Here is a 27632-nt window from a genome sequence, read left to right as displayed (position 1 = left end):
TTTTTTATTTATTTTTTGTTTATTTTTTGTTTTTTTTAATGTATTTTTGTTTATACTGCTTAGAATTGTTTCCTAAGTGTGCTTCCTGAATGCCTTTCATCAACTAAAAGCTTTTTTCATCCATTTTTATTTTAAATATTATTTTATTTTAAATATTGCCTCTTCTCTATGCTTCCTATTGTGAACTTCACAGGAAATGATGAATTACAATGGACAACAATGACAACATTCATAAAAATGACATTGACTGAGTGCTTCCTGGATATAGGGGGTTTCAGGTGAATTAATGCATGTAGTGCTCACAGCTACTCTACACAAGAGACATTGGTTTCCTCCATTTTACACACGAAAATACCAGGACACAACAAGTCTTTCCCAATCAAAGGTCAGCAAAACAAGACAAAGATGTGTCGGCAGGCCTTTTTTAAGACAGGAAGAGGAGGAAAGAAGAAAAGCAGGAAATGAAGGAGTAGAAATGAGTGTGGCATCACTTCCAGTAATATGTACACCGTCTGCTTCAGGATGAAACAAAATACTTAATCATTACTGATCACAAAGATAAGACATCTCGGTTTAGGATCTGCAAGGAGTTTCTACCAGAACTATGTAAACACAATGCCTTCGACCTATTGCTTCGAATCACCTTCTAAGAACCACAGATCCATAAGAATCTGCAGAAGGTCACCTTGGCCTGTCTTTTTGCTTGAACAATGACTCAATTATATAAAAACATGGCACAACTCTAGGTACACTGGTGTCCAGATCCACTTTCACTTCATTGAGCTCCTGGACATGACTTGAAGAAAGAACTGAAATCTGAGAGTGGAGGGAAGAATTATTTATCCCACGTGGACTGAACGAACCAGTGGCCCCTTTCCGCTCACCAAGCAGTGGATAGGATGTCATCTTCTTTATCACACCCACAAAAGGGGAAAGTCCCACAGCAGGGCTGCAGCCATGGTTTCCAAAGGGTGTTGAACACTGAGAACTGCTGTGGGACAGGCGTGAGTGTCCTGCGATGCTCTTTTATGGCCGCCTCGATTTTCTTGACCACTGAGTCAAATAATGCTTCGTTGTCAGGGTTTAGGGGTCGGGTCTCAGAAGGGTCTCTTGAGACATCAAAGAGCAGCGGAGGGTCGTGGTAGGTGACATCTCCAGAACACGGACATATTCCGCTTCCATAGCAGGCACCAGCTCCATCGGGGGAGAATTTGGGAGTCACGTAATGGGCTTTCCACACGGTTGCACCTAGAAAACAGAGCTCGATTACAGTGCCATGTTTCGTATCATTTTAGGACTCTTTCCATTGAAAATACATTTCTTAAGTGCTTTTGCCAACAACTGATAATCTAGTGCACAGAATTACTTGGCAACCGTAGCGTTTCCTCAACCATAGGCACAAGCTCCCAATTTTGCTGCAAATTTCAAGACTTTTCTTTTGACTTTATCATGAGGGCATTTGGAGATAATAGCTACCACTTGGACGGCTGCTATAATCCTGGAAATTCGGACTCCAATCACTATTTCACCCTGATGTGGCATAGGCAAAATGGAAATTTTTCTTTTTTTCTTTTCTTTTTTTTTAAATGGAAAATTATCTAAGACTAAATGCCACTTTCCAGTCTGAAATGGACAAAGCTCATTTGGCAAAGTCCATCATTCCTCATTCTTTTCTTCCTCCTTCTGGCCCTCTTTCTCTCTTTTTTCCTTCCTCGTTTCCTTTTTTTCTTCCTGTATAAATGGTTAGTGGTTCTATTCCCAGAGATCAATTTTAACTGGAAAACATCGTAAGCATTCTCCAGCCTGTGGTCAATGAGACTTTTTCAGAAGGCTGTGGGTGGGGTTTTGCAGAAACACTAGACTTTTCTAATAAAATTAGGCTGAATCACGTGACTCGGTCCTTCACACCCTTTGCTCTTCCCTCTCCTTCTTGCATGGGATGCAAAGGTGATGGTTGGAGAAACAGCAGCCACTTTGCAACCACAGCATTAGAAGGAGCATGAGAATGAAGAGAATGAAAACCAGCATGCCAGAGAGGGCCAAGTGGAGATAGAGAAAGAACCCAGATCCCGGTCATGGCGTTGAGCACTGTCCCAGCTCTATGCTTCCAACTTCTGAAATCCTTCTTATGAAAATATAAGTAGAATTCTATTTGTTTAACCCTCGGCAGTTAAATCTGGGAAGATTTAGTTGTTGAGGGGAGCTGTTTTCTTGTTCCTTACCATTGAACATGCCCCTAACTGATACAGAATCTAGAAGGAAGAGGTTTTTGTGGGTTGGTTCTTGTTTTATGTGGGACATTCATCCACAGAGACCTGAAGAATGGATCACATCACAAGTGATGCACCACATGGGAGAAAATCCGGATCTTTTCTGAAAATTAAGTTATCTCCCATCAAACAAGAATTCTGGAACTTTATCCAAACTTTATCACTTTATCTGTGATAGAGCTTTCTCTACAGATGTAAGGAAATGAGTATTTCCTGTTAATTTACATTTGTTTGCATGAATCCTATAGCACGAAGGTGAGGCAGAGATGATTAATTGGAAGGAGACAGTAACTGCTGTGCAGGTTACATGCAGACTTTACTCCTTGCTGCTAATTATCCCAGTGTCCTTAGTTGTGGAATCTCTCTCTGTCTCTCTCCCTGTCTCTGTCTCTATCTCTCTCTCTCTGATGTATTCATGCACACGAGCTTGCACACACCTCTAGAATCTACCATAAAGCAATGGCTGAGTAAGTAACTTCCCTAAGGAGAAAGAACTATTGTGGCTGGATGCTGTTTGTCCATGGCACAACTTCTCCCAGGAGGAAACGCAAACAGGGCTGTGTCTCTATCATGTTCCCACACAACTGCCATCTTCATACTCACAGTCCTTCTGATGCCACCTGGCTGTATGCAGGTAGACCCCACAGTAGTGGAAGAGGAACTCATGGTCCGAGTGGGACACTCTGCCTTCCAGCAGGGGCATTAAGTTCCGGCCGTCGATGATTCTGGGGAGAGAGGAAGAGATGCAGAAAGTGGTGAGAGAGGCATGGTTTGGTCACACATATTATGACAGCAGGAAGGGGGGAGTTAGTTAAGCAGACAAGGAGGAGGAAGAGAGGGAGGTGGAGGGAAGGAGAGAAAAGGAAGAGGACTTGAAAAAACAGTACACCTCTTCACTCATTTTATAACAAAGAGAATAACAACCACAAAGAAAAACAGAAAAAGAGGTAAAATTCATAATTTTTAAGATAGTAGAAGAGGTGAGCGGCTAGAAGTGTTATTCCACTACCTTGTAGGATGCTATGAATGAGCATCGTGGATTAGAAAACTGAGCTCTCGACATATGTTGGATTCAAATAAAACCCCACCGCAGATGAACAGATACTAGTCCTCACACATGGAATTAAACCATTAGAGCATGGGATGTATTTACGCATCTTGGGAACCCATAGAGAAATAAAGCATAATTCATCACACATACATTGACATATAATTACCTTTTTTTGAAGATTTTATTAATTTCTTCATGAAAGACACAGAGAGCTAGGCAGAGACACAGGCAGAGGGAGAAGCAGACTCCCCACCGAGCAGGAGCCTGATGCGAGACTCCATCCCAGGACCCCGGGATCACGTCCTGACACTCAACCACTGAGCCACCCAGGTGCCCTGACCCATATTTACTTTTTTTTTTTTTTTTTTTTTTTTTTTTTTTTAAATTTTATTTATTTATTTATTTATGATAGTCACACAGAGAGAGAGAGAGAGAGAGAGAGAGAGGCAGAGACACAGGCAGAGGGAGAAGCAGGCTCCATGCACCGGGAGCCTGACATGGGATTCGATCCCGGGTCTCCAGGATCGCGCCCTGGGCCAAAGGCAGGCGCCAAACCGCTGCACCACCCAGGGATCCCCATATTTACTTTTATTCAGTAATTTACCTAATAAATATTTGCTTAATCGTCTGGGTGCTGTGTGGGAATATACAACTGAAAGGGTCAATCCCAAGCCTGTGTCTGAGGACATGAGGACAACCAAGGTTGTGTCTGGGTAACTATGACAAAGTAGAATATTTTCCAATAGGGAAACAGAGAAATTCTCCCACCATCCACTAGGTAGAGAAAGATGTTGTCTGCCCATCTTAGCAGAATATTGAAAAATGAAGTAATCACCACATAGACCCATAGAACATTCACTGATGCGACCAAGTGCACGTCAGCTATATCTCCCTAGGTTAGGAGCCAGCACTGTGTCCATACCTGTCCTGGGGCAACATCCCTCCGCCTATGTAAGACAGTGTCGGGTAAATGTCCATTAGGCTCGTGGGTTCGTTAATCACTTTCCCAGCCTGCAGGACTGTCGGCCACCGGAATATTCCTGGGACACGAATGCCGCCTTCCCATCCGCCCATCCCTTGCCCACCTGAAACCAAAGATGAAAGCCAAAGATGAATTCGCGTCAACTGCATTGGTCCACTTAGTCGGAAATCACATCTAGATGGAACGTTTCCTGTCACTTCCAAATTCATGCCAGTGTGCTATATTCACAAACACACACACGCGCGAGCGCAGAGATACAGACAAGCTGAGATATATTTCTTGCTTTCACAAAGTTGGAATGCAACTTCTGAACATCTGGCCCTCAGTCGACAAACCCAGGTATGATAAATAAAAACAAGTGTTGTCCTAATACAGAGCATTATTTTGTGCCAAGAGTGCCAATGCAGCTCCACTATTACGAGATAAGAACATTCTGGCAAATCTCCAGTCTTTATTGGAATCATGCAGGGATACGTCAATGAAGCTCCAAGAAAGACCAGAGAAACAGGTTCTACCTAGGTCATGCTGAATCTTGAGAGACGATAAGGAATTTGGTTTTTATTCAGTGATCCCCCCATATGGATGGAGACGGAGGGGTCATAGTCACATGAATGGGGTGCAGAGAACGATAAACTGTTCAAGATCGCATCTCAGACTATGGTCATTCGGGTGTTCCTGAGCACAAAATAGAAGAAGCCCATGCTTTAGGACCTATCCTGATCCTGAGGTCAAGACATTCATGCAGAATAGAGATACGGTCCTAAGCCAAGTGACATGGTCAAGATCATATAGTGTCTTTACGGGAAAACAATCAGATTCTCTGGGTGGGGTAAGAGGAAACTCTTCCAAAGTAGAACAACCATGAAATGCTCATGCAATGCCCTTCACATGCCATCACTCTGGTAGCATGAATTACAAAGAAAAGAAAAAGACAAGGTCTCTCTGTGAAGGTGGAGAGACGCTAAATGGTAAAACATTAAGGGACAAAGACACCGGTCTAGCCAGCGTCCAAAGCCATCCCAGCTCATCGGCACCATTCTTTCTGGAAAACTTAACAAGCTGCCTGCACTGAATTTGTGTTTGTTTTGTATGCCAATGAGCAACGGACAAAAAAGCAAACATAAACCCACCTTGACACTTCCACGGTCATGTTTAATGGCCAGCGACTGTGGTAGGCACCTACAACAAAACTAATCATCTACCCGTACATGGCGTCTGTCCTCCTGGTGAGCTGGAGGCCAGTTCCAAAGTTAAAAACTGCTCACGACAATTTTGCCATGTGTCTTTGAGAGACATATGAAGGAGCTTTTTAGAGTGATGGTTTTATGCACAAACAACCCCTCACCACACACACACACACACGCACACACGCACGCACACACGCACGCACACAAGCAATATCACTATTCATATAATCACAGCTCATTTGATGGTATATAGAGAGTGACTTAATCTCATTACACACCGTTTCTACTAGGCTTGGCACCAACTTGGTCCATGCTAGCTGGCATGACCCACCAGAAAAGCTGAATACATTTAGGAGTCCACTTGCTGTCAGTCACAACATATAACGTATCTATCATGTCTATCTTTCTACTACTTATCTACCTAGTTATCATCTATCTGTCATCGATCCATCTATCAATCATATACCTATCATGTATTATCTATGTATGGATCAATCAATATATCTATCATCCATTTACCAATTATCTACCTGTCTATCTTGTCTTTCCACCCGTCCATCCAGCCATCCAGCCATCCATCTAGCCATCCATCCATCCATCGATTTATCACCTATCTTCTATCTATATGTGATTTCTATCTATCTATCTATGTATCTATGGATTGATCAATCTATCATCTATCTACCTATCCAGATACCTATCTATCATGTCTTTGCAACTATTCATCCATTCATCTATCTATCTATCTATCTATCTATCTATCTATCTATCTATCTATCATCATCATTGATCTATTCTATCCACCAATCCATCCATCCTTCCATCCATCCATCCATCCATCCTTCCATCCATCCATCCATCATCTACCTACCTATCCAGCTACCTATCTATCATGTCTTTGCAACCATCCATCCATTCACCTATCTATCTATCTATCCTCGATCTATTCTATCCATCCATCCATCCATCCATCCATCCATCATCTGTCTACCAATCTATCCTAAATTGTTCCATAAAGTACAAGGAACTACTAAAGTTCTGATTTTTGTAATGATGACAATTTTGGCACCCTTTTGTTTTCGTTTTTGTTTGATTGGGATTGGGGATAAAAGGAGTGATGTAACAAGCACCAAATTCATTTTAAAATATTCGTTTTCATCCGTTTTTCTGATCCATAAGGGCAGACTCACTGGAGCTACTGAATACTCCAGCATGGAGTGCATCAAAGAAGTCAGAAGAGTCCACTTGCAATGAGGAGGAAGGCACCCACTCCAAGTGAATACCTCCTTTCCTGATGATCATTTCACAGTGTTTGAAGCATAGTGGTAACATAATTGGTTTTATTCCATGAAAAACCTGAATTTGATTATTCAAGTGAGTATTATTTTAGAGCAAGTGGCTCTCAACTAGAGAGAACTTTGGCCCTGGGAGGATACTGGGGAATGTCTGGAGACAGTTTTGGTTGTCACTATTATGTTGGGGAGGGGAGTAGGAGGTGCTCCTGGCAACTGGAAGGTGAAGATCAGAGACTCTGCTCAACACCCTACAGTTCCCAGAGTGCCCCACATCAGAGAGCCATCCACCCCCAAATGCCCAGAGTACAAGGGCTGAGAGACCTGCCATAGGTGGTCATTGAGACCCTACACATTGACACTCAAGAAGCTTTCATTACATCAGGTGTTTTCGTCTTACATTCTCAGAAATTGTCCCAGAACTTGCAACTTTTCCCATCTAGTTTCATAAGAGAATATAACTCCCACAATAATCTCCAAACCGAGTTTGTGAATGAATGTGCACGCACACAAAACGGAGTAGACAGTACTGAAGTATTATTATTACTATTATTATTATTATTATTATTATTATTATAACTAAACCACATGGGTACTGTGCACATCACCTTTGTAGATGCCGTTGGAGCCACCCAGCTGGACGTCGCCTTCTTGCACCTCGAGGCGACCCCCGTTGTCTGAGGTGAAGTACACCAGCGTGTGATTGGTCAGGCGCTCCTGGTCCAGGGTCTCCAGGATCCTACCTGCAGGTGGAAACAAGACACTCTCACCTTTCACCAGGGACCACAGTTTTCACAGTGCTTTTATTATTAGGCGTTTGTTAGCACAACAGAATAATTAAGGGTTATTTTATTGTATAGGCTATCGTAGCATACGGTAAATCGCTATCACACACTCTAATACACATGTAGCATATATAAGTAGACTATACAGTAGACATATAAATATATACTACATGCCATAGAATATACTAGATGGTATACAATATAAAACTGAGCTTTATATATTTGTAGTTATTTATTATATATTTTATATTTTGTAATATTTTATATACGTATATAAAAGAATATATTCAATATAAATTCATAATAAATAGTAAACATATAAGTAATTTATAGCTAATAATATAACAATAAATATTATTGTATTTCAAAATATAAAAGATGTTCCTATGTTTTAGATGATATTAAATTGTAGTACATAATATATGACAAATTGTCCCTATATGTTTTAGATGATATTAAATTGTAATAGATAATATATGATAAATATACTATTTGTATGTAAATATATAAAATATAATTTACATATTATAATCCTGTGTGCTTTTTATATATGAGTATTATATACTAATATGTAATATATGATATGCAAATATGCAATATATGATATGTAGGTATAGTGAAATATTTATAAGCATAATGGATAATATATTAAAACATTATATTAAATATATAATATATAGTATATAATCTATTATATAGTATAATCTATTAAAATATTGTATAATGTTTAATAATTATATATCATATATTATATAATAGAATTATATAATATTTACTTATTTTATAATACAAATGGATATTTTACCTTGTAATGTGTAATTTTATTATATGACATTTGATCTATCATTTCAGTACGTAATAAATGATTTTCTTGGGGATCCCTGGGTGGCTCAGCAGTTTAGCACCTGCCTTTGGCCCAGGGCACGATCCTGGAGTCCCGAGATCGAGTCCCACTTCGGGCTTCCAGCATGGAGCCTGCTTCTCCCTCCTCCTGTGTCTCTGCCTCTCTCTCTGTCTCTCTCTCTCTCTCTCTATGTCTATCATGAATAAATAAATAAATCTTTTTAAAAAAATAATAAATAAATAAAATAAAAATGGGAGCATCCCATCTTTAAAATAAATAAATAAATAAACAAATAAATAAATAAATAAATTTCTTCTCTAATATTTAAGTGCTCGCTTTGGCAGCACATACATTATGTAATATTTTAAAAATATAACATGTAATATACATAAAATAAGAATATATGATACACACAAGAAACATTATACATAATATGTAAGAAAATATATTTTACAAATCATGTAATAATATACACATATTAGATACACCCACTACATATGCACATACACTGTATTAGAAAGTCTGAACTAGTATGTAGTATACGGTATCGTCATCACTCAAAGTACAAGTAACCATTAAATACTAGGTCTGGCCGTTAAAAGAAACTTATGAACGCTAATAAGACAGGAGACGGTTTGAAACCAGACACGGCCAGGAGTAAATCAGCAGAGCCTTAGCCTTGCTGCAGAGAGCATGGGCCCCCCCTGCAAAGGATGAACTGTCCCCTCGCCTCTCTCATCCGACCCGCCAGCTACTCTTGCTGCTTAGCTCGTAGCTAAGCATCAGACCATAATTAGTACATCGGCTAGACTCAGCAGGCATTGCGCTGCCGTGTAGACACTCTCTTTAGGGGACAAAAGGTTTTCGAAAAAAACGAGTAGAAAGCTGATGTCGCCACATCCCAAACTATGCTGATTTAATTTGTGATTCCAGCTGGACGTTCGCCCTGGGTTTCTCCTGTCACACTGTGGTCCTACCGTCCAGCATGACACCCCCACCCGCCGCAACCTTGTCCCATTCAGACATGCAAAGACAACGTGACCAGCTTCGAAGAAAAGTGGTTTAAGCATAAACTCATTATCCTTGCTTCCTTGTCTAAAAGTGATTTGCTTTGGAAGGTACGTTGACCTTTTTTTAGGAATGTTGCAGCTAAAAAAAAAAAAAAAAAAAAAACGAATGTTGCAGCTAGAAATTAAAATATTTTACAAAAAATAATAATAAAATAAAATATTTTACAACCCATATTTTGTAAAATGAACAAAATTATGGCTTCTTGGTAAGAAAATAATTACATGTAAATTATCAGTTCTTGTCAGAGCTGGCTATCATATTTAGCATCATGGTGATTTATGCTATTTATACTAAGTAAATAAAATACATGCAAATCGTTTTATTTTTTGGAAATCCGTATCTGTAACCTTCTGTGCACTCGATGCATAAAACCTATAGGAGCGTGTGTGCATATGTATGTGCGTTTTGCAGAAGAATAATCATAAAACTTCTCAGACAAAAATGCAAGGAAAGGAGACAAAAATAAAAAGCCGCTAAAATATATATTTTTTAAATACGAGTTCCCTTGAACAGAGAATTTAAAATATTGCTGAATGCTTGGGGCATCTGGAAGATTCACTCTGCGTGTCATTCTGAGTCTAGCATTGGGGCAGCTTCTTCTTGAGAAAGTTATTAGGAAATGGTCTTAAGTTTTATCATCATATCGCCAAGTAGAAAAAAAAACACGCACACAAAAGACGCCTGTCTGATTTTCAATCCGCCTCTGGTTTTGATAGGATTGTCATCAGCCACGAAGGGCGGGGGGGGGGACATCGTATTTGGAAGATGTCATGCAGAGAAATACCTACTTTTCATTTCTCTCATGTGAACAGTATCAGCCCAGGAATGCAATTAATAGTATTACTAAACGCAATTAGTAGTAGTCACTGCACAGCTCCATCATGTATTTATGCAATTAATAGTATTTATGCAATTAATAGTATTAAATGCAATTAGTAGTAGTCACTGCACATCTCCGTCATGTATTTACATAGACAACAGAATAAAAACATAATTAGCAAAAATAAATAAATAAATAAAAATTAAAAAAATAAATAAAAACAAAAGCGTAATTAGCTGTTCATGGCAAACTCTACATATAAACATGGGCAGAAAGTCCTTTTGCATAAAAGTGTTCTTGGCTTCGAGATAGAAATGCAGCAAAATGCCTTGTTTCCAAAGCGGATTATCCTGGAGGAGGATAAACGTCAAGGCAAGAAATCATAATCTTTTACAGTTACACTGACGTTATGATGTTAGAGCTGTGTTTACTGCAGCGGGTGTCACTAGCTTTCAATGTTTGTGTGTATCTGCCAGTAAATTTTTTTTAAAAAAGTGTATACTATGCATATAAAGACATATAAACAGTGCACGTACACATATATGAACATTAATATTTGACTTGCACGGATGTATCTAAAATATCAATTTAAATTAATCCCTTGCTTCATTGACTTCATATTAATAGAGATTAAATGCATGTTTATATGTATTCAGTATATCCAAAAATAACATTTTGATCTTTAAGAAACTTTTAAAAATGTAAAATTCTGTGAATATTAGTTTAGATGGTTCTGCACAGAACACTTTTCAGAGGCCTCCACTAGTAGAACGAAACAAACAAAAAAAGTCCCGTGTTTCAAAAGTAAAATACTATTTTGAGCCGAAGAAACCCTGCATCAATCACGTCCAGTTGAGGAAAGAGGCTATTTGGAAGACACGATTGGTTGTTTTATTGATACGCACGTTTATTTATGACCCTTTGTGTTAATGTCTGTATTGACGCTTTATGACTTCTAAACACAGGGCCTCGGTTTTGGTAAATTCCGTCCTGCTTTTCTAAGCATTTCTCGCAACAGTGAGCTCACGAGAATGAGGCATTTGCACTTACATGCATCCGAACGATGGGGAAGGGCTGTATCCTTCACGAGGCACCTTCATCGGTTTTGAACAACGGGTCTCGACCTTAAGGATGGGGGAGCCCGTAATACGGGGAAACCCATATTTCTAAGTGTGGCTGGTCTCGCTGCACAGTTGTTCATGGGAACAACTACTCAGCGACCGGCCGACCTACCCGAGGGGCTGTCCCTTGTTTGAGGGAACCGGTGCGGATTCGCTGTCTCACGCCTCACGCGGTTAAGATGATTTCCCTCGGTACTTACCCACCATCCAATCCATTTCTTCGACGTTATCCCCGTAGAGACCGTACTTGCTGTGCCCCACAAACTTGTCTTTGGTGATCAGCGGAGTGTGGACGTGCAGGAAAGACACAAACAGCAGGAAGGGGCCGCGTTTGTACCTAAGTCGGAGGGGGCGGGACACGAGAAGTGAGTTATCATCGCAAACCGAGGCGTTTTCTCCACTCAGATATGACTCTGTATCAGTCGAAAGATCCCGAAATGGTTGACAGAGGTCGTCTATGTCCTTACGTCACCTTTACCCCTCACAACGAGTAGCAAGTAATGCAGTAGCAGAAGGACGTGAGTAGAAAGGCCATGAGTAGCAATAAAGAATATCAGAACGTTCGCAGTAGCGACAAAGCAGCGAGTGCAATCTGTCTTCGTTCCTTCCTCCTCCTCTTCCTTCTCAGTACTGCCTGAAACATAAAAGTGATGGCTGGAGCTTTGGCATGAACTTTGGACCATGAGGCTGCTTGCACAGAATCCCGGGAAGCAACACAGAAGGAGCTAAGGTGCTAATACACCTTATTTGTTGTGTGTCATGCATTTTAATGTCATATGGAGCCATTTAAGGTTTCTCCTTCCCACCTTTACAACCGGGCGTGATAAAGGGGGAAGGGCATAGAGACTGGGTGTGTTCTGTCAAAGACGGCACATGGGAGTGGCAAGCAGAGCTGAGCGACCGCATTTTGACCGCTGTGTTACATGCAGCAAAGAATCAAAGCATATGAGTGGATGAAATTCCATTGTTGGACTCATTAATCCCACAAAATTATCATTTTCCTCTTCCATCTACTCCCCAATAACACAGACAGAGCCGATGGATGAGCATCCACACCTACAGCTCAATCTGCTTCTAGTTGGTAACCTAGAAGGGAGCTGGCGTGCAGAAGACAGGAGACCTTCACCTTCACGCTCACGTGGCTTCTACTGAACACATAAAAGTTCAAATTACGTATTGACGCCTAGAATCACTCCCTCATCATTCACGGTTTAGAGAAGTATTTTCCGGCAGCTTCTAAGACAAACCAAAATCAAGATCGATCCCTAAGATGGATTCAGTTTAGATCCCAATCCACACTGAAGTGGATATAGATCAAAGTTATAGGCATTCCAGTTTTTATTAAAAAAGAGTGAATAAAATGTATTTCTTTCTTTTTTTTAAGAAGATTGTTTGAAAAGATTTTATTTATTTATTCATGAGAGACAGAGAGAGAGAGACACACACAAACAGGCAGAGGGAGAAGCAAGCTCCCTGTAGGGGGCCCAATGTGGAACTCGATCCCAGGACCCGGGGGTCATGACTGGAGCCAAAGGCAGATGTTCAACCACTGAACCACCCAGAGGTCCCAAAATATATTTCTTTTTTTTTTTTTAAGATTTTTATTTATTTATTCATGAGAGAGACACACAGAGAGAAGCAGAGACAGAGGCAGAGGGAGAAGCAGGCTCCATGCAGGGAGCCTGACGTGGGACTCAATCCCGAGTCTCCACGATCATGCCCTGGGCTGAAGGCAGATGCTCAACCACTGAGTCATCCAGGCGTCCCTTTTTTAAATATATTTATTTACCATTTTAGTGTTTTTCAGGAAATTCCATGTTCAATTTTATTGTAAGGGGAGATTCTAGTATATGGCAAATATCACACACACACGTGCACACACAAGAAGGCCCATACGCCCAAGACGAACCCGACTGCTCCGAAACACAAGCAAAATTCCCATGCAAGGAATCGGGCTGGAAATGACCCCATACCTGTCGATAAAGGCAAGGGCCTCCTTCAGCATGAGCGAAGCCACTCTTTCCTCCCGCATTGGCTGCTGGATGATTTCATGGTTTCTCATAAGAATGCAGTTCCAGCGCCGAGTAAACCCGTAACTGGAGTACCAGGAAAGGAAAAACAGAAAGGCGAGGAGAGCGAAGGTGAGGATGACCTTCCACGGAACCACGAACCAGCGGGCGTACTTGGGGATGAGGAGCAGCAGGGGGACGAGGCTGAGCACGGCCGTGGAGATCCAAAGTTTGATCCGGAGCCAGCGGTGGAGCTCCGGCGTCTTGGAGGTCTGGCAATCGCTTAGGAGGCCAAAGGGCAGCCCGTAGAAATAGTCGAACCCATGGTTGAGGGGGTGGTAGCAGTGATCATTCCGAGAGGCACAGCTCAAACCCTGGTGCCATTTGCCTGCGGGAGAAACAAAATGGCACCAGGGGAGCAGATACATCCACCAGTTTCCGGAACGTGGGCTTCGCTTAGAAAAGTTAAATATGACTTGCGCTCGCTCGCCATGAGGGTATCGCCTTGGTACTCCAACCTCCTCCCTGGGAGATGCTAAGAAGGCCCCCATATTTGTCACCAACACCGCTTTCCCTACACCCCGTATCTGTTATCCAGCGGTGCCTTCTGACTCTTTTATTCCATCCCACTGAAAGGGAACCAAAATTCTACCAATGGAGCTGCTCCAAGGGTCCGAGGTAACGGCAAAAGAGTAGCCATGAGCAAAGGATTCAGGTGATGCTCACTATTCGTTCTATTGAGCTCTTACTAATCCACTTCCACACACTATTGGACTTAATCCACTCCAGACCCTCGATTGCCAAAGAGAAATTCACCCTGTAGATGGATTAATAACCCTGAGGTCATGCTAATTAATAACGGCAGAGCTGAATTTCAACCTGGGTCTGGCCGTGCTCTGGAGTATTCCAGAGACACAGTGTATGGGGTCTCCGTCCACACCGTGCTGCTTGGAGTTCAATAGGGACAAGCACCGTACTGGTCACGTAGGGGGGGTACAAAGTCATTCTTTTGTTAATTTATTCCTTTAAGGGAGGACATCTCAAAACATTTAAGAGTCTGACATCCCACGTTGAGAATCCTAAAAACCGTGCACAATAGTAAACAGGTGGCATTTCTGAAAACTATTTGCTCAGAGCACCTCACTCACTGGATTGGAATTCCACGGAATAAATGTGGTGGGATGCTGTCAAAATGTCATGCCTCCCCCGAAAAGGGCGTAAGACATCAGGTGACCCGGCTAAGTAGACTGCACCTGGCCGTCACACATCACAGGTCCGTGGGTTTACTTACACGGGGACTATTTTTGATAAATGTGGTACAGTCCTGTGAATGTATCTTGCTCCCCAGGCATTTCGTTGGGTCAGTGTCTTTTCTCCAGCTCACTTTGTTGTAAGAACATGGCATATAATCCGTAGAATTTACAAATATGCCTCAATCAATTGTTTATGTTATCGGCAAGGCTCCTGGTCAACAGCAGGCTGTTGGCGGTTGATTTGGGGGGGACTCAGAATCTGTACGTGGATTTTCCACTGTGCGGGGTGGGCGGGGGCTGGGTGTCAGCATCCACAGTTCCCTCATTAGTCAAGGGTCAAATGTAGTAATCGCCTCATCTTGATCATTATTCATGCTTTTGATTCTCCAGCTCAAGAGGAGCTGTTTAAAAACACATTTCCAAAATAAATAAATAAATAAATAAAATAATAAAATAATAAAATAAAATAAAATAAAATAAAATAAAATAAAATAAAATAAAATAAAAACACATTTCCAGGCAGCCTGGGTGGCTCAGTGGTTGAGCACCTGCCTTCAGCCCAGGGTGTGATCCTGGAGACCCAGGATCGAGTCCCACATCGGGCTCCCTGCATGGAGCCTGCTTCTCCCTCTGCCTGTGTCTCTGCCTCTCTCTCTCTCACTCTCTCTCCCCTTCTCTCTCTTTCTCGTGAATAAATAAACGAAATCTTTAAAAAATAAAAAATAAATAAAAAATAAAAATGCACTCCCAGGGCACCTGGGTGGCTCCATCAATTAAGCATCTGACTCTTGGTTTTGGCTCGGGCCATGATCTGAGCGTTGTAAGATCAAGCCCGGCATGGGGCTCTACCGTGGATTTGGCATCTACTTGAGATTCTCTCCCTCTGCTTCTCTCCCTACACACACTCACACACACTCTCTCTCTAAATTAAGTCAGTCAATCGTTAAAACCATAAAATTCTAAAAATTAAAAAAATCAAAACGCATTCACTTCTCTGCTAGTAATGATGTCATCAAAGTATGTATTCCTCCCCCCCTCCCCCGCCCCAAACCCCCTACAGAATATTCCATTTTGGTTATAACAATGGATGAGCACATTTGCGATTCGTTCCCATGATTATTCCAACACCCTGCTCTAGGTACCAAAGGTCCTGAACAATCGTGCATTAAATCCTTTCTGCTCGCATCTCCTCTCAACAAGTAGTCAGCTGGCGTGAGTCCAGCTGATGTCCCCAGGGAAGGCAGAGCCCCAGTGAGACGGATGTGCACGACCGCGCTCCCCAGAGTTCAGCGGGCCATACCTATGAGGCCCGTGCGGTAGCCGTAATGCTGCAGCAGCTTGGCAAAGGTCGTTTCATTGGTGGGCAGACCGCCCGAGCCTCCAAGCCAGGTGAGCCCGCGGTTCAGGTTGTAGGGAGACGCCATTCCTAAGGTCACAGAAGGGGGCACCAAATGAGTATCGTAGTCCCTCATTCATGACACTCGTGACAAACTCTAGGAATCTTCTTCCTCTCCTCCAAGTGTGTGCTAGTGCACCTCCACCATTCTGTTCTTTCCTGACCTTTCCCTTGCTTTTTCGTCTCTACTGAGCTTGTCCTCCCATTTGTCAAATGCAGGTATCCTGTTGGGATCAGGATCACCAGCTCCATACACAATATCTGGTCACACTAGAATTTCATAATAATAACAAATGATTTTTTTTTTTAGTGCAGGCATGCCCCAAACGCTGCACAGGGCATACTTGTACTAAAGACCTATTCATTGATTATTCAAAATTCAAATGTAATTGTGCATGTTACTCTGGATGGTATCCTTGGACCTTAGTTCTGAGCTTTGATCTCATCTTTCTACATGGTGAGAAACCCACGTCTCCTCCAGAGCCTCTGAAGTTGAGGTCCTATCTAGACGTCTCTATACTTAGGAACCCTGATCTCAACGGGAGCAACACAGAGTCAGTCGATGGTCATCGTACTTCAATCCTGCCTCAACAAAGGACACCAGAATCCCCTCCCCAGCCACTCAATGCACAAATGCCTTTGGAATCCTCCATCTCACTCAGTCTTGCCTCTTCCGTCCAATCCCATGTCAAGTCCTGATAACTCTCCCCTGGTAAACGATTCAGATATTTATCTCTGATGCCATAGCTTTGGGGTAGAGCTTAAGTTGGGTTGTGCTGTGATGTCCACCAGGTGATCTCCATCCACCATCTCAGGTACCTTTTGAAGAACTTTCCAACCCATGTCCCTCCTCTGGTCAAACCTCATTACTATCTGTCCATCTAAATCTAATCTGGGGTATAGCTTACGCAGTATTTGATAATAACTGATTTGAGATGGTTTGAGACAGTTTGAGACGACTGATTATTGATGTGGCTGCCTTATTCTCCTAGTGCACTCACGTGTGACTGCATTATCTGTGCATGCCACTGCCTCTACTAGCACACCCTCACTTCTCACTCCTCACATTTCAAGGAACATCATCCAGGAGGATTCTCCTGGGATGCTTTAGGGGCTCCTATAGGCTTCCAATGCTCATTGAATGACCACTGGGATAGTTGCACTTTGAAGTGCATATATCCTACTTAAATTACAACTACCAAGAATAAACCTATAAATGAAAGGTATTACACCAACATACATAATCAATTTAAAAGAAAACAGAATATGTTAATATAGCAGTGATCCAATCTGCCTCTTGCTTTTCCCTTCTCAACAGAAACAGGTACATTAAAAAGAGTGCCTTTTGACAAATCCTAAAAGATGGAAGCCTACCTATCATTGTCAAGAAAAGTGGTTACATCTTTTAATTAATTATAAATATGTGTACAGATGTTAGTGTGTGTATGAAAATCGGATGAAGGGGCAGCCCGGGTGGCTCAGCGGTTTAGTGCCGCCTTCAGCCCAGGGTATGATCCTGGAGTCCCAGGATCAAGTCCCATGTTGGGCTCTCTGCATGGAGCCTGCTTCTCCCTCTGCCTGTGTCTCTGCCTCTCTCTCTGTGTGTCTCTCAATAAATAAAATCTTTTTTTTTTTTTAAAGAAAATCTGATGAAGCAGAACTTCGATCCCATCTTTCTACATGGTGAGAAACCCATGTCTCCTCCAGGCCCTCCTCTCAAGTGGAGGTCCTATCGAGACACCTCTATACTTAAGTAGAAACGTGGAAATTTAGGGATCGGGAATATCGGTAACTTCTTCATCATAAAAGGTTTGATATGTTGTAGCTGAGTATAAACATTGATATTTGTAGTGTTGATTCTACAACATTATGTTGTATATGTGTGTGTGTGAGAGAGAGAAAATGTATGACTCTCATTCTTTTCCATGTCCTCCCCAAGAGCTCCTTCTGGTTCCAATCACATCCCCAGGCACTGCACAGATCCACTTTTCCTGGAACTATTACATGCTCTCTGCTAGCTTGAGGACAAGAGGAACACTTTGAAGGCTCTGACTACACGTACCTGCAAATCCTAGAAGCAGTTGGGAAATTGCTCACCAGAGCCTGAAACCCTTTGCTGTATGCACACAGGTGAGCAGGCTTAGTGGCACCTGGCAAGAGACCCACCTATTTAATCTGTGCAGGTAGAGCAATACCATCCCCATTTGTATTTAGATCCTTAATACTGTAAGTGACCTTTGGAGAGTCTTTATGAAGAGCAGCAAAAAATAAATAAGAAGAAAGCACGACATATAGACAACATTGGCCTTGCATCGCCCTGACTCACCTGATCTGATGGGGTACCTCCCTGTCAGGAAGGCAGCTCGACTCGGGGTGCATACGGAGGCAGCTGCCAGGTGCTGGGTGAGCCTCACGCCCTCGCTTGCCAGGCGGTCGATATTGGGTGTGCTATAGACAGAAGGAGGGTTCATCACGTGGGTTTCTAATTCTCAACAAAATAAAGAAGATTCAAAGCCATCCCGTTTTGAGTCCAATGACTCTGTTTTCTGTAAACCTAAAATACATGCTTTTAAAGCTTCAACCCATCTACCTGTTTAGATGCATCATCCACGGTCACAAGGAAATGGAAAGCACATTTTAAAACAATATATCTTCAGGCAAAACAATTGCAGACTAATACAGGTCCGCGGGTATAATTAAACTATAACCAGTGTGAGCTCATAGGCATTTCAATGCAAACGTTAGTCCATTTGTTCATATTATATTCCCGAAATGAAGGGGTGACTTGGATTACATAAAATTGTACCGTATTTCTTGTAGTAAAATGTATCCTTTTTTAAAAATAAAGGAATGGTAGCATTTTGGTGTTTCACTTACTGCCCACTTTGCTCATCTGGTATTTTACGATTTCCAAAGATTTTTTGGAGCATCTATAGGATATAGGCTCACACAGGTGCTTTTAGCAAATCCCATAAACTAAGGTATCCACAATCTTAATAACACACGAATGACAACCCCACAGCAATGTGAGGAGGGGAGAGAGCCCCATATTCCCAAACACTGTCAGCATCTGCGTAGGGGAGAGTCCGTCTGTGCAGACCGGTATTTTGTGCAAGTAGAGTCAGCGTCTGGCTGAGAGTGACAGTACCAGATTCCCAGGCAGCGTCTCCTGCCTTACCCGTTACTTCCTTGCAGGAGTTTAAATGGGAAACAGATGTGCTCGTGCAGACCTTAAATGCCTTTAAGAAGACCAGCTCCTTTCAAAGTACAAAAATTTGCTTAAAATATACGACTAGTGCGTGAGACACATTCCAAGGAGAATAACCGGTGGTATTTAAATTCACGCTAGGAGGCACCGTGTATTTGCACACGAATAAGATTTGTTGGGTGCTGAGGAGCAAGGATCATGGTCACCAAAAGCTTCAGAAATAAATCAGGGAAGATCCTGAAAAATCTCTAACGGGTCGTTCATCTCGGCCGCGGAATGTTACTTCCTTACAGACAAGACGGAATGACACTTGCTACCGCGTTGTTGAAAACATGATGCTCCGTGAAAGAAACCAGACACAAAAGGGCACGTAATGTGTGTCATGGGCTGAACGGTGGTCTCCCCAGATTCGTAAGTAGGAGCCCTAACCCTCAGGACCTCAGAATGGGAGTGTTTCTGGAGGTGGGGTCTTTTTTTTTTTTCTTTTCTTTTCTTTTTTTTGGAGGTGGGGTCTTTAAAGAGGAGCTTAAGTTAAAGTCAGTGGTGGGTCCGTGGTGGGTCCCAACTGGAGCAGGAGCAGGATGTTCTTAGAAGAGGAGATGAGGACGCACACAGACGGATGACCGTGTGAGGGCATAGGGTCTACACACCGAAGACAGAGCCTCAGAAGGAACCAGAGGACCCAGGCACCCCCTCCACTGCGGGGTGGCTTCTTTACCTCACTGTGTTATTACCGTAGCAGCACAGATCCCCTACCCCCAGGTCGTCCGCCATCAGCAGCACAATGTTGGGCCTGGAGTTTCTGGTCATGAAGCCTGAGCTCAGGCCCCCAAACCAGCAGCACAGCCACAGCGACAGCCGGCAGGTCCTGAAAGCATGCGGGGACGTGACAAACACAACACACGCTGGTCAATCCGTGTTTGAAAGCCTGAAGTCATGCTATTCCTTACCAATTGCCACTACACAGTGCACCTGACCTGCCTTATTCAGAAACCAGAATTTTTTTTAAAGTCTTGTTTTATGTTAACATCGTATAACATACACGTTAATTTTCTATGCCTTGTGATATTTAAATTCTTATGACTTGTCAAACTGTTTCATGATATGAGATTCCTAAGAGAAGACCTAATAGTGGTGAAACTTCCTTGGAAGTCCTAATAACTTGATTTAATTAACATTAATTTTCTATGCCTTGTGATATTTAAATTCTTATAACTTTTCTTTTTTTTTTTTTTCTTATAACTTTTCAGACTGTTTCATGATATGAGATTCCTAAAAGAAGACCTAATAGTGGTGAAACTTCCTTGGAAGTCCTAATAATTTGATTTAATTAATGTTAATTTTCTATGCCGTGTGTTATTTAAATTCTTATAACTTTTCTTTTTTTTCTTTTTCTTTTCTTTTATTTTCTTTTTCTTTTTTTTCTTATAACTTTTCAAACTGTTTCATGATATGAGGTTCCTAAAAGAAGACCTAATAGTGGTGAAACTTCCTTGGAAGTCCTAATAATTTGATTTATGTGAATAAAAATGTAAGCAAAATAGAAAATAGGAGGCTAATTGCCTGCTAGTCCAGCTTCTTTCTTTTTTTTTTTTTTTGACATTCACTTGTACTTTTTAATACATTAAAATACATATTTAAAATAACATTGGAATTCTTTTAACATCTGGAAAAGGAAAATTAACATATTTATATAGTCTACTAAGTGTTAGGCTGTACACTCACGCAATCCTTACTGCTAATGGCTATTATATGCTCAAAAACGCACAATAGCCTTTGACCAAAATTGCTCCAAGTTGAGGAGCATTGTCTTATGCAGGAAATGGGTTCCCCAACCCCAAATTCCATTTGATCCATTATAAGTTGTTAGCTCTACCTCAGAAAATGCATCTTAAACCCATTTGCATCCATCCATCATGGCAGGCCAAGTAACTCGTGGTGTCTCTCACTTGGATTTCTCAAAACTCTCCTAAATGGCCTGACTGGTCCAATTTGGGTCACTTGGGCACCCTCCAAAATGTAGCCAAGGTGAACAACCCTATCAATGTGCCAATCTGGTTGCAATGCTCCCTAACCAAGTTCAATGGCTTCCCATTCCCCCATGATTGGCAAGGCTCACAAAATGGCGCTCTTGGCTCTTTCATCATGCTTTCCTCTCGTTACGCAACCACCAGCTTAGGCTCCTCCATGGGCGTCCTTACAATCCCTTCAATGGTCCGTGATTTTGGCCTTTGTGCAGCCCTCACCTTTGCAACATCCTGCCTTTTGCCCTATAAATTCGCACACACGCTGGCATTCTTAAGGTAAGTATTGCCTCCTCAAAAAAGCCACCCTGTGGGATGCCCCCAGCACACCCCTCATTATCCTTAGGAGGTGTCACACAGATTAGGTAGGCCAAACATCAGCAGGGGGGAGGAACCCGGGGACAGAGAACCCTTCTGTCTGGCATACAGAGAAAAAGGAAGGTTTAGGAAGTCACCTACTTACCAGTTATAGAACAGCTGCTTCATGTCTGCGTATTTGGCTCCCCTAGGGAAGAAAAGAAAAACCAGAAGTACTACACAGCCAACATGTTTCTCATAGCCAGGAACTCGATCCAAAGTATTAGAGAACGTGTTAATGTGGTCATCCTCTCAATTCTTCACAGCTAATTGCAAACAAGTCATGTTCCTCCAGAGTCAATCTGACCCAGAACATGCACGACCCAGTCCACTCTGGAGAGATATCACGGCTGATTCCCAACACACTACGTTGGATCTGACAACAAAAACTCTTTATTGCAAAGTCAGTGAAATAAATAAGCCATCCACGACTATGCATGCATTCCATAACTATTTGTATCAGGCACCCGGTACGTATGTACTCTGCTGCAGAGAACATTCTTCTGCCCCAGGTGGATAAATAAAAAACCCAGTGATGAACACCATGGACCTACGGCCTTGTTGCCCAAACTCATTGAGCACAATGAGTTTAGCAGCATGTTTAGGAGCTGTAATTATGATCCTTTTATAAGAGTCCAAAGAGTGGTAGAGTCTTGTGTTCCCCCCACCCCACCCCCGCGGAAGACCCTCAAACAGCTCCAAGTAGGTGATGCTTTGTAGGCTGAGGAGCCATCCCACCAGACAAATTCTATGTAATAATGATTAATGACACCACCACAGAGTTTATTGGGCTTTCTCATTCCCAAGGCATCTCTACACACGTTCCCATTGGATCCTCAAAATATCTCACCCAGCTTGCCTCGAAGGCTTAATGACACCTCTTTCGTTTTATGGGAGAGGGAGCTGGGGTCATAGGGTTCAGAACACTTTCACAAAGGATGGTAAATTGGAGATGTGGCATTCGGGAGGTCTCTGTAATCAGGTATGTGTGTCCCATACCCAGGGCTACCTCATCATCTTAGACCTCCAGTAAGGCTCTCAAATGGGGCATTGCCAGAGGCCAACTCTCGAGGGGGCATTTGATGAAACCTACACTCCCACTGTCTCTGCCCCATGAACCCCGAAGCAATACTTGTGCATTCGACTTGGTTCCATGGTGACCTTTGAACGTCTCCTTGAAGGCAGCTGGAAAATAAAACCAATTTGGAAAGCCACATTCGTATGTGATGCCAGCCTCATGCATTTCTACACCTCCAGGAGCCCAGGTACGCCTCAGCAGTTTGCCCACCTTTTCTAAAATCCTAGGTTAATATTTGGGATTAGGGAAAGGAAGTGGAGAATGGGATCATGCACAATGGGGTAGAGATAGAGGAGCTACCTGGGTGGACATGTTCTTCTTAATATCCCTTAAAATCCAGATCTGATATGTATAATTCTTTGAGACTCTAGGAGCTCTTACACCAGGAAGTTAACTTTTATTTCCATTTATTTTGCAAATAGCTTTTTATCCCTTGCCAGTTAGGAAGAACTTTGCACAGATGACCAAGACCATCCACGGTGACTCTTACCAATCTTGGGTTGGAGAGATACGTTCTTATGAAATGACACGGCTACAATTGGTAAATTTTTAAAAAGCACCATTCTTGCTTTTTTTCACCCAACGCTTAGGAAATGCTTGATGTCTCCGGGGAGCATGTACTGGAAATGCATTCTGGGAATTACTGGAAATATACAGGAATGCCATGTAATGGGTTAGGCAGTGGGGTTGGAGAAGGGGAACATAAGATTGTGGTTTTTCAGGCCTTTGAGGAGATGTTCAAAGTTACAGACCTAATCAAGAAGCACCACTCGAAAAACTACCCTATAAGATCACGTTGTCAATAACTTGCATCTAAGAAAAAGTAGGAAACACATTAGCCAACACGAGAATTACATCCTCAAATGGGTGAAAATGCATGTGCACATATGCGTGGACTGTGTTGAGAGTAAGAGTCAAAACAAACCAAAACCAAACCAAACCAGTGCCCTTGGATGGTGGTGTGGCCCTTCTAAAATATTGGGGGGAAAATGCAACTATGTGAGGTGATTCATGTGCTCGCTAACCTATTTTTTGTAATCACTTCGCAATATATACAGACAGCAAATCATCACATCGTACACCTTAAACTTACACCATGTCCTATGTCAATTCCATCTCAATAAAGCTGGAGAAAAGTCTTTAGAATTCCAGATTTTCATGTTTTCGGCTTTAGAGGTTAACTCCCAATGACCAAGAAATAGCAAAACATATCAGTCATAGACAGCTTAGTGAGAGAGAGAGGTTATCAGGTGCTTACATGGAAGAACCTGTGGGTAGGGCTTTATATGGAAATAAGGTCTTTCCAAATGTGATTAAGTGAAGGATCTGGAGTTGACACCATTGTGGATGAGGGTGGCCCTAAATCCAATGACAGGTGTCCTCATAAGAGACAGAGAGAAGATAGAGACACAGAAGAGAAGTCATGTGAGGACAGAAGCAGAGATGGGGGGGTCATGGCCACCAGCCCAGGGACTCCTGGAGCTCCTGAAGCTGGAAAATGCAGGAAGGACCCTCCCCTAGAGCATCAGGAGGGAGCACAGCCCTGCCTCACCTGGATCTCAGATTTCTGGTCTCCAGAACTGCAGTAAGATATATCTCTGTTGATGTAAGCCTTTGGTTTGTGGTCATTTGTTACAGCAACACCAAGAAACAAATATAAGTAACTGGGGGGGGGGGGGGGGGGGACAATTTCTGCGCACCATGAGACACCATCCACAAAGCAAAAATGCCGTGTTTAGAGAAGGAGAATACATCTGCAATATTTTCTATAAATAATTTGGAAGAGGGAATAAAAATACAATAGAAAAACTAGACATCTGGTGTCTACCGGCCACTCATGGAAGACACACACGTGGCCAATAAGCCCATGACTATATGCTTAGTCTCTTCAGCAACTAGAAAAGGTAAATTTTAAGGAACATCAGGTTGCATATCTATCAAAACCCCAGTAATTTCTTCAAGTTTGATAGCATGCAGTTCCAAGCAAGATTCCATGAAGGTTACCTGCACACTGTCAGTGGAAGCTTTCGTTGCCACTAAATATTAATTTTTTTTTAAAAAATCGTAAGCCATGACACCATGGCTTCTCACCCTGGAGGACCTCTCAGCCAACAAGCAAAAGGCGGGAGAAAGGGTGTTCATTGCATCATCACTTTTAAATAGAATCAGGCTGAAGCCAACTGAAATCATGCTGACGAAGAATAGCAGGATAAATGGGAATTTATTCATAGTGCAGAAGTCTATGCTATCTCCTTGAAAAGAAGGAGGATGCCCTCATTGACCTTTTGGGTTTCTTTGATGGTAAAGCTGTATAATTCTGTGAGGCATTCCTCAAGCACGGCGGCAATCAAAACAGTAATTACTTTCATGGGACCTTTCATCCAAGGACATAGTGATGCTACCTGGATGTTATGTCCTTAAGCTTTGGAGGAAGGACGGTAATGATAGGATTATTCCCACTCTTCTGTGGATACAGGGGACCCCAGGGGTGAGGGTATAGCTTTAGGGCCAACTAGTAAAGTCAAATGCACCCTCTCCACTAATTAAAACATTCTCTCTATTAATATTCACTAATAAAAATCTTCTAGCCACTGAACCTAGTCTCAGAACTACCTGTATGTTCTTCCAAAAAAAACGGAAGCTCCTTCTTTCCCCTACACACCTGGAAAAATCATGCAATTATATAACCAAAGCCACAGCTGACTTGCAGAGTGCTGGTGGCCTGATGCCTGGTGGAGGCCCACCATGTTACTACGGCGGGCGGCAGTAGTACGTGTGTAGGAGAGCGAGTCAGAGACATAGTTGCAACCCAGGGGGAACCGGGCAAAACTCAGCAGGTCATACTCAAAGTGGAGCAAACAACTGATGATAATTTTCACTTGAGCATCTCCTTCCTTCCTTCCTTTGCTACATCCTCAGGACCAACGTCTACAGTGAGGCCAGTCAATGCAGCTAAAGCAGAGGAGATGTTCAAAGACGTAAATTCCCACCCGTGTCCCTAAAAAGAGCTTGAGAGGCAGAGCCAGGGAAATGGGTCAGAGACACCAGATGGCCGTCTCTCCATCTCAGCACTGAGGGCATCTGGAGCTGGATGGTTCTCTGGGGGGGGGGCATCCTGTGCACTGTGGGGTGATGAGCAGCATCCTTGGTCTCCACCCACCACATGCCAGGAGCACCCCCTCCCCAGATATGACAACCACAATTATTCCCACATACTGCCAAGTGCCCCTGGGGCATGAAATCACCGTCTCCGTGGTGAGCTCCATTGAACCAGACTGTTCAGAAATCACCCTTGGGTGATTTCAAATGCTGTTCATTCATGAAGCAAGATTCTGGTTTCTCATCCAGAGCTGTTGATTTAGAGTAGACTGGCTGTGATTCTATTCTCCACCCCCCCCATTTAAAAATATTAAATATAATTGAATAATATATTAAATATTTCGAATGTTAAATAATTGAAAGTAGCAATTTTCTCATTGCTTTATTTTACTAATTCCTGCTGGAGAGCGTTTAATAGGTTGAATGGCATCTTGTGGTTCCTCAGTTAAATGAGACACTTCTGAAAAGATTCACATAAAGCCCCAAACTTCCTCCAAATTGACTGATATTCAATGACTCTTGCAACATGGTTATTATAAAGTGAAAAAGAGAATACTCAACAGCATGAAACGTCTTAAATACATCTGTCATTAAAAGCCGACTCTCTTCCCCACCCCCAACAATTCCTATAAAGCCACATTTTCTGCCAGATGAGATTAACCCACCCCTCCATTATTTGCTTTCCACTAAGAAAAGATCCAATAGTCAAACATTAAATGACAACCACTGTGAAGTAAATTCAGAGACCAGACCAGAAGCCAGGTTTCTGAATAGGAAAAACTGTTATGCTATGTGTGAACCTACGACTTTCAATATTTTGGTGTTCATTCGTTCACTGCAATGGTACGAGCTGCATTATCCCATTCAAGGATTATAACAGCATCTACAAAGAAGAAAAGGAAGGAAGGAAAGAACAAAAGAAGGAAGGAAAGAAGAAAGGAAGGAAGGAAGGAAGGAAGGAAGGAAGGAAGGAAGGAAGGAAGGAAGGGAATTTTAAAGTTTGCAAGCTTACTTGTAGAGACTTTATCATTTTACTACCCAGCAAAGGTCACTCACCTCCACGACCTTTGATTAGCCCACTTATTTGTCTTCCTGGGAATAACAAAAACACTCTTGAACACATAGCATGCACTCCAGAAAATAGAATTTTACAGCCCGAGTGTCCACTAACAGGTGGATGGATAAGTCGCCAATCCAAGGGAATACCCCCCAGCAACCACAAGCCGTGCGCTATTGACCATACAGGCGACAACCATGAGGATCTCCACATGACTATGCCTAGTGAAAGAAGCCACACAAAAGAGTATCTAATACCTTCTGCTCCCATTTATCTAAAATCTTAGGAAACGCAAAAAAGAGAGAGAGAGAGAATGATGATTTGATACAACTAATCCTCAACCCTTCACTCTCCACCTTGCTGACCATTAAAAATTTAAGCAGGCCAAGCTGGAATTACATGAACTTCACATATTATCTATTGAATCATATGAGCTTAACATATTTTACTTACTGGAAACAAGTTGTTTCTCCAGCTCCTACATTTGTGGGTACTGATCCTGTGTGTCCAGGCTCCTGCCACAGTTCCAAGTGACTGCACTCATTATTATAATTAAACGTTTATTAAGTACCGAGGTTGGGCACTACTCAAGTCTGTCAATTATCTTTATATGTAGGCATAACCTACCACGGCAGCTGATACATAGTTATTTAGCAAAAGGATCTTTCATCTCAGCTTTCAAGGGCCACCAAACATACATATATAATTAAGGGCACTTAATTAACTCA

General features: G+C 42.2%; 1 protein-coding gene across 1 annotated transcript; it reads right to left on the bottom strand.

Moving 5' to 3' along the window:
- Nucleotides 1–27436, bottom strand: ARSH (arylsulfatase family member H). The gene is made up of 11 exons (XM_072745014.1): nucleotides 27358–27436; nucleotides 21777–21818; nucleotides 20008–20157; nucleotides 18408–18529; nucleotides 15986–16111; nucleotides 13397–13820; nucleotides 11624–11760; nucleotides 7391–7525; nucleotides 4244–4406; nucleotides 2874–2995; nucleotides 1–1248 (listed from the first exon to the last, which is right to left on the bottom strand). The coding sequence occupies exons 2-11, from the start codon at nucleotides 21797–21799 to the stop codon at nucleotides 881–883; spliced, it is 1770 nt and encodes a 589-aa protein (XP_072601115.1). The 5' UTR covers nucleotides 21800–21818; nucleotides 27358–27436; the 3' UTR covers nucleotides 1–880.
- Between the last annotated feature and the right edge of the window lie 196 nt (nucleotides 27437–27632).

The sequence above is a fragment of the Vulpes vulpes genome, chromosome X, assembly GCF_048418805.1.
Source record: "Vulpes vulpes isolate BD-2025 chromosome X, VulVul3, whole genome shotgun sequence".
In the NCBI taxonomy this organism is placed as follows: Eukaryota; Metazoa; Chordata; class Mammalia; order Carnivora; family Canidae; genus Vulpes; species Vulpes vulpes.
The sequence above is the reverse complement of the archived record's forward strand: the minus strand, read 5'-3'. Positions and strand labels throughout refer to the sequence as shown.